Source organism: Nothobranchius furzeri, chromosome 11, assembly GCF_043380555.1.
Source record: "Nothobranchius furzeri strain GRZ-AD chromosome 11, NfurGRZ-RIMD1, whole genome shotgun sequence".
Taxonomy (NCBI): Eukaryota; Metazoa; Chordata; class Actinopteri; order Cyprinodontiformes; family Nothobranchiidae; genus Nothobranchius; species Nothobranchius furzeri.
Genome location: NC_091751.1, coordinates 43,190,882 through 43,204,863, shown reverse-complemented (window position 1 = coordinate 43,204,863; position 13,982 = coordinate 43,190,882). Strand labels below are relative to the sequence as shown.

General features: G+C 41.4%; 1 protein-coding gene across 7 annotated transcripts in view; it reads left to right on the top strand.

Moving 5' to 3' along the window:
* ptprma (protein tyrosine phosphatase receptor type Ma) overlaps window positions 1–13,982 on the top strand; it is a 244,746-nt gene that overhangs the window by 142,672 nt on the left and 88,092 nt on the right. For all 7 annotated transcript variants that reach the window (XM_070541591.1, XM_070541590.1, XM_054742532.2 and 4 more), the window contains exons 11-12: window positions 567–669; window positions 13,403–13,676. In XM_070541591.1, the coding sequence (XP_070397692.1) occupies window positions 567–669; window positions 13,403–13,676 (377 nt within the window). The remainder of the gene's footprint in view (window positions 1–566; window positions 670–13,402; window positions 13,677–13,982) is intronic.

Here is a 13,982-nt window from a genome sequence, read left to right as displayed (position 1 = left end):
TTTTCTCTAGAAAAGTCGTGTTACTTTAAATAAGGTAAATATTTTTAAACATCATCCTAATTTTCTTCTTTTGAGTAGAAGAATGTGCCAGTGGGGTTAGCAGGTGTTGCTTGGCTAGAACTCTTAAAACCAGCAAAAAATCCCATTTTAGATTTACTAAAGTGCAAGTCACCCCCTACCAGAGTCTAACTCCCCTCCCACTTCATGTTTGAAAAATGCAACAAATGTTGTTGGCTGGCAGACCTAGAGGGCAGAGCCGCTAACATATACACACAAACACACAGGCTCACAACAGCGTTGTGACATTATAATGTACCAAATAACGTTTTTACCTGACATTGACCGTTTTAGGCAGAATATTTAAATTTGAACTAAAATGCATTGAAGTGTCAAATTATTGACCGCACATGTCTACAGCATGACTAGACACTCATTTATATAGTTAATCGGCAAAAAAAGTTGATTTGGGGGTGACTTGCTCTTTAAATTATAAAAACTGAGTGCTGACTGGAGCAGTTCTGTATTATTGTGTCATTAAACGGCTTTCTGCCATGTTTTGCCCTCAGCGCCATCCATGCCAGCCTATGACCAGGAGACCTCTCTGAACCAGACCGACAGCACCGTCACCGTCCTCCTTAAGCCTGCTCAGAGCAGAGGCGCACCTGTCAGGTATGTCTCCCTCTATAAGGACACGTAGCAGCTCAATCAAACACATCCAACAACCATTGACGAGGAAAAAAGTTATCAAAGCGCTTGTTTTCATCAAAACCCCATCGTGAAAGGGAGTTGCAGAGGAATTCAAACGCCTTACTGTACACATCTGAGCTTTATTTATTTGTGGATTTATTTGATCTTATGAAAAAGAAGTCTAGCTTTTGAAGATGAGAACAAAGCTTGATGCAGCCAAGGCTAGCTTCAGGATTTCTTCCCTTTACATGTCTTTTATGTAGCAGACTGCCCAGCCTGAGCCACCACAGGCTTCCGGGGGACTGAGGGAATTTTGCCTGCTCAGTGCAGCATGCATTAGTCATTATTAGGGAAGCAGTACAGCTGTTCTGTTTCAATGCCAAATTATTGCTCAAAAGTCACCATTTTGGCTCATAAATGCCACCGTGCCCATCTGGTAGGAGGTTTATCAGCCTTTGTTTTCTTCCACTTGTTTTACCAATGTTGAATTATTTGTTTTTATCTTATTTAGGTTCAGTTAAAAGAGAAAAAAGTATTTCTAGCATCTTAATTAGAGCGCATTATGAGTGTAGTTTGAAATGTTTTTTCTTCTTTAGTCTGGTGACAGATATTAGTTACTAAACTTTATAAGTAAGAGTTTGTTGTGCTATTTACATATTATGTCGAGATAGAATGGGGCTAAAGTTATGTTTGTGCGCACTGTCACTGCAGCCATCTGTGCTGCCTCAAGTTCCTCGTGAGGAAACCTCATTTAGAACAAGAGGTTTGTCCTCTCTGGGCTTCTGTAGTTATGGGTGGTGCAACATGAGGGCATTTAGCAACACCTGTAATGTCTTTAGATTAATTCTTGTTCTAAAGGCATGAAAAAATACAATTTGTCATGAAAACACATAAAAAACAAAATTGTACATGTACAGCGTTGCTATAACAACAAAACACATCATGACCCGCTAGAATAAAGTTGGAACAATCACTCAGGTGCTCTTCTGTGACATTTTACAAGGGCGTTGTGATTAGGTGGAAATTTAAATCATTTCCCTTTCATCCAGGAGCCTGTCTGAGCTGCAGTCACATTCACGGACAGACTCCCACAGCAGTGCTGGGTTAATTTGACATTTGATCAGCTGTTCAGAGGAATCCAACAGATTGAGGTTTTAAATAAATAAAAACCAGCACTGCTCTGTCTTTTCTACTCGATAGTTTTACCTAGACTAATTAGCTGCACAACCTAGTTGAGACAAATGTACAAAACTCTCAATAAAAGCTGACATTTCTCCTCCATAATTAACCGTTTGCCATATTTTCAGCTGCTTTAAGTCACTCTGTTATCTTTTCCACTGCGCAGTGTGCTCGCTGGTTTGTCTCTGAATAGTTATGGAAAAGTGGCTCTCTGTTTGAAAGCTGTGACTCAGAAGTCACCTGAGGCCTTGTGACAGGCGTTGGACAGTCAGTGACAGATGAACCAGTGCACTCAGGCCAAGTTCACTGAGAAACCATGTTTTAATTGATGATCGGACTCTCTGAGTTTTACATGCAGGCTAAACGTGAAAATAGTCTTTATTACGTCCCCGGCTCTCTAGGAGAGATGAGGAGGGGAGTAATAAAAGTGTTGTGTGGGTTAAATAATAATCAACGCGCTGTGTCACTTAAAAACAAGAATTTAATTACAAAAGTGAATATGTACAAAGGATCTTACCAATACTATATACAAAACAAAAGGAGATATATACAAAACGAGATAACGAAAAACGCCACCCCAGAAGGGGGTGGGGAGAAAACAGAGAATAATAAGAGCGGGGGAGATCCAAAGTCAAAATCTAAAGCCGGCCTGAAGTCAAGTTGCCATATTGTCTAATCTAATTCCACTTTCCAAAACGAGTCAAATACCGAAGTTAAACGAGCAAACAAGATGTATCAAAAGCGAACGAGGAGAAGAGAATAGTACAAACTCCTAAGAGTTCACACTACCCTGAACCTTCTCGTTGACTGAGGGCCGGAGAGCAGCTTTTAACAGCTGTCTAGTGATTAACGCTGATTGTAAACAGCTGGGCACTGGGAGACGGGCGAGGCAGAAGCCACTGGGGCCAACTTGTGGCCAAAAAGGGGCATGGCACGTAACAGTCTTCTTTCCCTGTTTCCTGCATTAGCCGGCGATAGGAAATGAACAGGGAAGCTCTTGGATTAGACAAGCCTGACAGATCAATGTCACATTGAAACTTTGCTTTTATGGACTCAGCCACCGTGGTTTGTGAAAGAGAAGGCTGTTGTTGCTGTCTCCGGTAGTAGAAGCTAACGGTTAGCGTTAGCAACTCCACCACACAACAGAACTCTTCCAGGCTTGTGTCATTTGTGGAGATAAAAGATTGTTTTTTAATGCAGTACAATAAGCTAGTGGGTAAACTCATTTTGGAAGTGCTTAAAAGGGTTTGACAAACTCTGTAAAACTCAATTTTACACCATCAACTCATCTGAGGCCTTTAAAGATTACAGCTTGGAGATCTTTAGTCAGGCTTGTCAGCTCATGTTTACCGTCTGCGCAGCTGTCCAGATTAATGGTCGGGCGCCCGACAGAGAAGAGCGAGCAAAGAAGCCAGAGTGATTGGTTTTTAATTTTCTCACAGGTACAATTCAGATGGCCTTACCCAGGCTGACATTCTTTCAGCAGAGTAATTGCAAACCTCTAATTATAATTAACAGAGTGCCGTGAATTGTAGCTCCCACTTATTAGCACGCTGGGCACTGTTAACCGTTCAGCATTGTGAGGCATGCACGCCACATAAAAAATATAGAACAGATTTTAGTAGACACTCATTCTGAGCACAGAGCTTTGATGAAACTCTGCATTGATGCTTTTCCAAATCTTACTGTCATCTGATTTATTTTAAATGGGAACACACTCCGAGTGTGTTCATTCTTGAAGAAGTGAGAAAAGAATGTGTTTTGTTTAGTTTAGCAGATCATGAGTAATTAATGAGTCTCAAGATTAGCCATTAAAAGAAAAGAATCATCAGTGGAGTTCACGGCGTGGCGCCCCTACGCCTCAACACTGATTGAGCTTTCCTTTGATCACAGTAGCGCCTCTTCTCGTCTGAACTTGAGAGGTCTACAGGTGCATAACTTTCTTCTCCATCTTTGTTCTCTTAAATCTCTCTTGATGTTGAGGTCAGAGTTTGCCTTTGTGTGTGTGTGTGTGTGTGTGTGTGTGTGTGTGTGTGTGTGTGTGTGTGTGTGTGTGTGTGTGTGTGTGTGTGTGTGTGTGTGTGTGTGTGTGTGTGTGTGTGTGTGTGTGTGTGTGCTGTCTTTACAATGTAAAAAAGAAGGAAGAGGGAAACAGAAGAGGTCCAGATAATGAGACAATAACATGTTTTTGATCGTTTTCCAGCCAAATCCCGAGTGACAAATCAAATGTATCAGCAATTAAAGGTCATTAGAATAATTTTTTTTATAGTTTTTAATCTTTTGCGTTAAAAGATTTGTTTACTCAACACATTTGCCATGGATTTAACGGTGCATAATTCCTCGGACCTAAAATTTGCCCACATCACAGCTGAGCTTCAGACGGCAGGTTCTGGAGTCTTATTTCCTGATATTTTAACATCTCGCCTCAGATTGAATAACAGCAACACGGCTCTACCACTGACTGAAGGAGTTCTGCCATGTGGTGGAGTTGCTGATGCTAATGGTTAGCTTCCAGTAGCCGAGACGTTCTCTGCTGATTCCCGGATGCTAAACCAACAACAGACTTACTCTTTGTGAGTCAAGATGAGTGAGTCCATAAATGTTAGTTCACAGTGTGACGTTGATCTGTGAGGATTTTTCAATTCTAGATTTTCACCGTCTATTTTCTTTCAGAAGCTAATGCAGAAGATAGGTGTAGGAGACTATTTTCATGTTCTGCCTGAATGGAAACCTCAGAGTGACTGATTATAATCAGAGAAAAACATTTAAACATTGGATTTTCAGTGTTCCACACTAAAAATACTTAACATAAAGACATGCAAAAAATAGTCAGAGGATCATTTGTAGCCCCTGAGTGGGATTTTATGCAACCCAGTATGATTTTTTCTCGCCTGGAGGCTGATGTTGTAGATCAATGCTTCTTAAAATTTCTATGTTCCTATTTTTGTAAGCCCATTTGGAGATGTACAGATAAAATATTTCACAATAAACAAATTGTTGCATTTACAAAATTTTAAAAAACCTCTTTGTGGTTGACAAAGACTATTCTTGATGATTTTAACCCTCACTTTTAAAAGTTTGGACATCCCTGTTTAAAAAAAGATTCAAACATTTGAAAATATTTTGATTTATAGTGATGCGTGCCTGTGTCTGAATGTGTTTGTTAGGAAAATGTCCCATAGAGAACTGGAACAATGTCAATTCAGAAACCTTTACCTGGAGGTAAATCTGTAACCGACCCAATTCAGTTAAATACAACTTAAAATAAAGTAAAAACTTGCTACACGTGGACTTATTTGAAACCTCCCTTTTATAGTACAAGGAACCACATCTGAATAGCCAAACAACCTTTATAAACACAGAAATGTCAGTGTTGCAGGTCATATTTTATAATTTATGGAGCTGAGAGTCATTCATGTCTCATGCTTTCATAGCTTGTGCAACATCTTGTTATCATTACTTGGAGTTATTTTCTAAATTTGACCAAAAATGGTTTAACTGTCATTTTTCACAATATGAATATTTTAGTTTAAAGGTGTGGAACACTGAAAACCCATTTTTTAATGATTATTTGTAATTATAATTAGTCACTCTGAGTTTTTTATGCAGGCAGAACATGAAAATAGTCTCCTACACCTATCTTATCTATCTTATCAGCTTCTGATAGAAAATAGATGGTAAAACTCTAGGATTAGAAAATCCTGACAGATCTACTGTAAGTCACGCGGTCACTTAACATTCATGGACTTTCCCATCTTGACTCATGGCAGGGGAAGGCTGTTGTTGGTTTAGCGGAGAACGTCTGGGCTAGTGGAAGCTAACCGTTAGCATTAGCAACTCCACCACACGGCAGAACTCCTTCAGGCTTGTGTTATTTGTGGAGATAAAACAACCACGTTGCAGAGCAAACAGAGTCAGTGGTAGAGCCGTGTTACTGTTAGCCAATCAGAGGTGAGATGTCCAAATATATAAGAAGTAAGATTCCACAAGCTGAGATCAGCTGTGAAGTGGCTCACTTCTAGTTCCTGGAAATGGTGCACCAGTGAGTCTCCCACCCCACCCCCTGAGTACGGCTTTCAAGGCATTTGTCCCTACTAGAGACCACTGCAAATGTACTGATTAAAGCAGTGAACTACGCCTTTAAACTTAGCAGAAAAGGCAACAAAAATGCAAGGACTTATTTTTAGATGTTGCCTGTTTTCAGTTAGACCTCCTTTTGTGCTGTTTTCATGTTACGATGCTATTGCTTTTCTGAATAAGTGGGTGGCTGCTTTTAAAACTGAACACTTTATGAAATCAGTTTTAAAGCCTCCATCAAGTAAAGGTTTGACAAGGGGAGACACTGATCCACTGCACTACAGAGCATATCAGCGAGGCTTGATTTGATAATGCAATCTTGCACGCTGATTGGGTTTAGGAGATGATAAAGCCCAAGACGTTTGAGTTTCCAGCAGCAGATGTTTTGCTGTAACACAGGAAGGGCCTGGAAGATGGCGTGATAGGGCTGGCTCAGCAAAGACAGAAAGCATCAGGCAAAAACAGATGATAAATGTCCGTTACTCCTCAGCGTCCTGCAGCCATGATGAATTCAAATTGTATTTCAGACGTGTCTGTGAGGACGTTTTCTTCACTGAAGAAATTTGTGTAATTGCTAATTGGTGTAACATTTCCAAGCTGGAATTTCCTTCTAATCTCTGGGACGCCACGCGTAGTCGGGAACAGTTTTTACCAGAGGGGACACTGTTTCTTTAAGAGGATTACCAAGCTGTCTATCAGTCATGTCGTGTTAAACTAATGTTTGCAATGGCCCCTCGTCAGCGCCAGAATCCGCCCCCTCACTCCGTAATATCAAAATAGATGTTTACATGCTTCTGCAGGCGCAAAAAAAGAGAATTGGAATGCTTCCTATATCATCCACGCCACTAAATCATCCCTTCTTCTTCTGTAACCTTTGCCTTGAGGAAGCTCCTCTACCCTGTAGCATCGGATTAGCGTTGTCTAACCATGGCCCGGAATCAGCTAAGTGATTTTCCCAAAATAAGCACCAACTTTCTTTGATCATGGTGCAGCAAAGGCTAATAGATACGCCTAAACGTGACACAACTTACTGCTTTTCACAATCTAAAGGCAAATGTAGTCATTTACCTTTTAATATGTTTGCTTTATAGCTTTGAGGATGCAGGGGAGAGGTAAAAAGGCAGAAGCAGGGAGGAAGGATGCAGGGTCAGGAGATCAGTAACTTACAGCCAGTCCTAAATCACACATACAGATGTACAGAGGCAGCAGATTAGCATTGGAGGGAGACAGTGATTGAAGCGCTCGCCGAATGCCTCCCCTCATTGGCTCAAACAGCCCTGCGGTTCTACCCTCCATCAGCCCACGTGAAAAATAAATCTAAGTTTCAGGTCACAATCCAGTCGATTTCAAGTCAATCTGCCATAATTGGTTGGCGTCACATGGCGGCAGAGCTGAAATCTATCGAGCAGCGAGGCTGGAGGAGGCCTAATTGGTGTCAGTTCAGGTTGCAGCAGTCCTGCAGGAGAACAGGTCTGCCCTGCCGGCTTCTATGGAAGGACCTCTCTGGGCAGTATTTACTATTCTCCTGGCACAGCATCTTTCTTTGTCCTTCTTCATCCTCTCCTGTTGGAGTTTTAGAAGTTTTGGAATTTGGCACATTTTCATATTTATCTCTGAAAAAGTGTAACTCACTGAAAGTCACTAGTTCTGACTAAATTAGTTCATTTTTTAATGATTTTTGTTATTTGAATGTGTTGCCTTTGTGCTGTGAGGAAGGTTTTTTGTCTCTACTCCTGAACTTCTGCACATTATCATCTTCATTTAAACATTCCACAAGGTAGCACACGATCTAGTGAGCTTTAGTAGACTGAGCCGTATGAGAAGGAGGTTTAATCCACCCTCCATTTATAGCTCCTTCTTACAGGTCTCATCAGAGTTGAGTTGTGGTTCCTAGTCTGTTGTTTCTTGTCACACTAAATCAACAGAAATGACTAAATGACTCCGTCAGGATGACTCACAATGTAAACTGTGAACCCAGCGAGAGGTGACGAGGTGTGAGCTGCTTAAAGGCGTATTAACAAGTTGGCAGTAATTAGGAAAAAGAAGGTTAATGCATTTTTATATCACAGGATTTAGAGTCATGCATCAGTTCTGCCTCCTAGATTTAGGAACATCTTAAAGGACAAGTTCACTCAGAAACGTTCTTTACTGTTTATTTGCAGGCCTAATGTGAAAATAGCCTTCTACCCCTATTTCCCAGTCTGACAAGCCATCTTTTATAGGTGAATATATAGTCTGGATACGGTCTATTGATGCCTCTGAGTCGTGGGGCGGGATCTACGGTTGTCTTTCAAACTGTCTCCATATGCTATTGGATAACAAACACCGCTACGGATGTCAGTCAACCGGGTAGTCCACCATTACATTATGGAAGAACTTCAAAAGTTATAAGAAACATAAAATAAATGGGAGGTGGCCACCACCGCCATTTTGACCGTGTCACAGGTTCTGTCAAGCCCAGACAATTCCACAAAAGGGAAGAGAGGTGGAGCTGAGGGTGGGGCTGTAAGGCTGGGATCAACTGACGACACCCAATCGAACTGAAACTAATAGCTACAAGCTAACCTGAAGCTAACCCAAAGCTAACGCGGAGGTGGGAGCTAAGCTAACGGAGGTAGCAACCTAGCTACAACTGGAGTTAACTGTGCACAACACCAGAGCTTCTGAGTCAGAGATACGCCGGCCTGACCGCTGGGTAAAACCGGGTGGACCACAGAGGTCTCAGAGACCTCCACAAGCCGGCAGCCACGCAGCAGACAAGCGCTGCTGCGATCAGAGATGTGCAGAGATGCCGCTGGGGAGAACCGGGTGGAAAACATTGGTTTCCATCCCAGAGCTCCATAAGCCGGCAGCCCGCGCAGCAGACAAGCGCCACGGCGATCAGAGATGCACCGAGCTGCGGGGAGGGAGTCCATATCAATAGTTGGAACCCAGTTCCACTGACATGTTGTATTTCAACCCATTTTCAAAAATGCAGCGTTAAATACACTGGGTTTTAACCTATTACATTTAAAGCTCATGGTTAAACAGTACATGTTAAAATCTAAGCTCAGCTAGTGCAAAAGCGGCAGTGACCTAAAATACATAAATATAATTTTACTTACCGAAAAAAATGGAGTGGAGACTCCTTGGACGCTCTATTAGTGCAATTAATACCACAGCAAGTCATTTTGTCCAACAATTGCACTAATAATATCCAAAAAGAATGCACAAACACCACAACTAATGGTCTAAGTTGAGAGACTGAAAATTGCTAAACAGTTTTCAGGCAAGGCCGAGGCTCAGACTGAGGCCTTTCCCCGGAGCTAGCTCTGCGGTCACGTGGGTCTGATGCTCATTAATTATCCAGAATTTTAGGCTTTTAATACACTTAAACAGAAGAGTGACAAAAAAAATTCACCCCCCTCAGAGTTGTCATGTATTAACTAGATTTATTAAACCTAAAACATGTTTTGGTACCAGGCTGTAAACATGTTTATTTCTGCTGTGAAATTGGTATTTTTAACATGGGAGTCAATGAGGCTCACTTCTGACACCAGCCCCCAGCGGATGAGGGTGGAACTGCAATTTATTTCATTTCCGCATTGGCCTCACTTTCAGAACCGTGGGGGCTTGGTCTAGATTCTAGGCTACCTATTTCCTGTTATACCTGCAGAGGGAAAATAGACGCGGAAATGCTCAGGTAAGAAAAGTCTGACGGATCTACCTCACACTGAATATTAAGATCAATGGATTCACCCATCTTGACTCACGACGGGGAAAGCTGTTGTTGATTTAGCATCTAGGAAAAAGCAGAGAACGTCTTAGCTAGCAGAAGCTACCGTTAGGATTAGCAACTCTTTCAGGCTTGTGTTGTTTGTGGAGATAAAACATCAATGTTGCAGAGCAGTCAGTAGTAGAGTCGCGTTGCTGTTAACCAATCAGAGGTGAGATGTCTGAATTAAAGACTTCTGCTCCCTGCAGTTGTGGCTAACTTCCATCTCCTGAAACCGGAGCACTACAGCTTTTGTTCCCAACAGAGATCGACTCACAAGGCTTTCATTCATTCTAGAGACCACTGCAAGTGTGCTGAAGAACCTCCATCCATTACAAACACAAACAGTTTTATTAAACTGTGTTTGTTGTGAGCTGGAGTTCTGTTTCTTGGTGCTGCAAATTTTGCAAAGGAGATAAAAATTGGTATGGATTTTGCCTTTACAAGAGCTCTTACCCTGGAGCCTCGTAGCCCGTGGCTCTTGGTATTTCGCCTGAGGAAAAGAAACCAACTCTATTATTACCCTGTCATTAAGTCCCAGCAAATCCACATCATCTTATCTTAAGGAACACACCTCGGGTGAGCTCGAGAGTTTTTATATTTATTTCACTATCCACATATTGATTTGGATTATTTTGCTGTAAAAGCTGCAGAACAAACATTATTTCTATGGCAATAATGGAACAGTAGAACTTAAATAGAACATATAGAGTGCTTTAAAGACCTGCTATTGTGTATTATGTTGTGCATATTCTTGTCAGTTATTTCTCTGCTGCTCTCCAGCCAGCTAAGTGCCGCCCCCCACCCCTGTGTACCATCTCTTTCTGACCTTTGACCTCTGCTCTCAATAGGGGGACAGTAATTAAAGGCTGATTTTTGCCTGCAGACTCTGAGCAGGATTAAATATTTCATTACCTCAACACATGGTGCTAAATAGGAGCGCTCCAAGGAATTGGGGACACACCCACTGAGAGCGAGGGGGGGCGTATCTAATGACACTGCAAGCACCTTATGATAAACTGTAGGGTTAAAGAGCATATGCTGCACACACAAGGGGTGAGTTAATCATCCACTACCAACCGCAGGGAACAATTGATCATCTGCAGGGCCTTTTGCGGGGCTCAGGAGTGTAGATTCCTGTTTTCATCTGCATCTAAAAATCTGGAGGAAAACATTCAGGGTCACCCAAACTCCCTTCATCCTGCCCAGCGTTTGCACGTGGCAATGTGCAGCTGAATGAGTAAATAAATTGAGCAAGTAGGAACGTAGCAATGAACGAAGTAGGTTCTTTGTGGAGGAAAAAAATGCACGGGTGAATTAAAATATTAATTTAAAACTGGATTGAATATTTGCTGAATGCTTCTGATGGACCAGATGTGATCATTGTGTGCTTTGTCCATTGAAGGCTGATGGGTTCTTGTTCTGGTTTTAAATGATTTACAGTATTGGAAATCAGCAGCATCCAATATTTAATGAGTATATGATAAAATGTTATTTTATGTTTAGTATAAATTGGACATTTTTTAGTTTCTCTCTGCAAAACTGAATATTTATTTAAGTCGCTCAAGCAAAATTAATAAAAACTAGAAAGTACTCGGAGAGTGTGTACCACAATTACAAGTGCATACAGGCAACTGTTATGACTGATTAAACAATTCCTGCATCGAGACAGTAATCCAAATTTTAATCACCTGTTCTTTTATCAAATTCAGCAAAATCTGTCTTTTTGAGTTATATTATTGTTTGAAATTGTGCCTCTGTATTAATATAGTAATCAAGTCTGTATAATGTGCAGTAATATGTGTAAACATGACAGGAAATGACATCATGCTATCAAAACAATTAAATGTGTGATGAGAAACTAAACGTGAGAACTTTGTCAGGTGTATTTATTAGTTTTCTGCTGTAATAATGTACCAAGGTGGGCAACCTGATTGTTTTTCCTCACTAAAGCACCGAACGCTCTGCTGTAGCGGCACCGCGAGAACATTAAAATGACCGCTCGGTTCGGCTCCAGCGAATCCAGCGTCACCAATTTCCTCTTCGAAAATATCGGTCAGTATTCGTCATAATTTAGTTTTTTTTTTGGCGTGTATTTTTTCGTTTTTGTTTTGTTTTAGTCCGCGATAATTCATTCGTCATGAAAAAGGAAACAAGTATATTTAGTCAGTGAAATGAACACTGTAGGTAAGCTATTCTGATACTCAGAGGAGGACTGCAGGAACTTAGGGGGCCCCCCAGTGACCATTTTTGGCCCTACGCCTTCGCATAGTCAGTGCTGCTCTGCTAAACACGCCAAATAATGGCTAAGAGGAAAACGTTGGACTATTCTGAAGTGGCCTTCTATGAGCTCTGACCTGAATCCAGTTGAGCATCTTTGGAAGGAGCTGAAACATGCCGTCTGGTAAAAGCACCCTTCAAACCTGAGACAACTGGGGCAGTTTGCTCAGTGGGCCAAAATACCTGCTGGGTGCAGAAGACTCATTGACAGTTACAGGAATCCTGTAATTACAGTGATTGCCTCCAAAGGTTGTGCAACAAAATATTAAGTTATGGGAGCATCATTTTTGCCCAGGCCTGTTCCACTAATTCCATTGAAGCAAGGCTGAAGGTCAACGTCTGACTTTTATTCGTGATATTTCAAAGAATGTGTATCTATTATTACCTTTGTCAGATTCAAGTTACTTATGTGACCATTGTGGGTTTTAAATTGGCCGAAGGGTACCAACACTTTCGTCCACATCTGGATGTAAACACTTGGATGGATTTTCTGAGATTTAGAGTCCTCTGAGGCATCGCTGAACTCAAGGTTTTACTTTAAAACTCAGTTTTCCTCACATCCACTCTGAGCTATAATTGCAGAAATCTGGTTTTATTCCCCAGACTCAGGCGAATACTTAAGGGTCCTTTTGAATTTCCTTCTACTGTTTGAGTTTTGAGACAAGTTGTTGTTTTATACAAAAATGGTTTATTTTGTGATTTGGAGATTTTTCTGGCTCTTCTTTTTGGAACGATTGCCTTCCTTTGACTTTTTCTTTTCTACATATTATTGTTGACAATGCGAACGAGTAACTTTTTATGTTTTGTATTGCCTGGATGATGATACTTACATTTGAGGGTGCACAGTACAAATAGTCAGGGGAACTTCATGTTTCTAAGGTCAACATCTCCTCACCATCTCCTCTGAAAGAAAACATTTCAACCACATCTAGGTTCGGACTGATTCATAAGCATAAGAACCAATGAAAAAATTACCTCTATATTAAGTCATAATGATAATTCCTTGTCTCTTTTTAATCATGGCTACTTATTCACTGTAAACAGACTCTTTGTCTCAGCAACTCAATAGATTTACCAGGTGGATGTGTGCTGCATACTAACAGGAGCGGCGAAGACAATACCGTCTCTGTCAGAGGTACGCAGGGCTGCAGTTTTGACACACGGCTCTAGTGGAGAGGAAAGCGAATGGGCCGTTAACTTTTCAGACTGTAAACGATGAAAAGACAAATAATATTAGGTCATTTTCCTTGTGCTGTTGTTCATATATATGCAGTCTTCTTCTCTTGTTTGCAAAATGTAATGTGAAATAATCCAAGGTTTGGACTTTTGCAGCTACCCGGTGAAACAGAACATCAACAGTCGTGTGTGTGGCATGCAACAAGACCCCAGTAGAGTTGCTGAGTTGTGTTTTTGTTCTGTTTGCAGCGCGTACCAGGTGGTGGTGGAGGAAGAGCGTCCACGCAGAGCGCGGGGCGCGGCAGAGATCTTACGCTGCTACCCAGTCCCCATCCACTTCCAGAACGCCACAGTTCTAAACTCACAGTACTACTTCACGGCTCAGTTCCCCGCCGCCGGCATCCACTCACCACAGCCGTTCACCGTGGGTGACAACAAAACCTACAACGGCTACTGGAACGCCCCACTTCTGCCACAGAAGAGCTACAGCATCTATTACCAGGCTGTCAGCACAGCCAATGGGGTGCATGTCTTATCCAATTTCTAACCCTAACCCATTTTTTTAAATTCAGGTGTTCTGGTTGGATTTCTATTTTTAACTTCACTAGATACAGCCCTGCAAAAATATTTAGCCCCTTCTGTTTTTTCTATTTTTGCCTTTGTTGAATGTTTCAGATCAGCTAACAAATTCCAAGATAAGACAATGATGACCCAAGTAAATGCAAAATGCTGTTTTGTTTTGAAAATCAAAGGAAACATTGATCCAAACCCACCTGGTCAGATTACTACCAGACCTGCAGAGTTGGGAAATCACCTCAACAGAACCTTT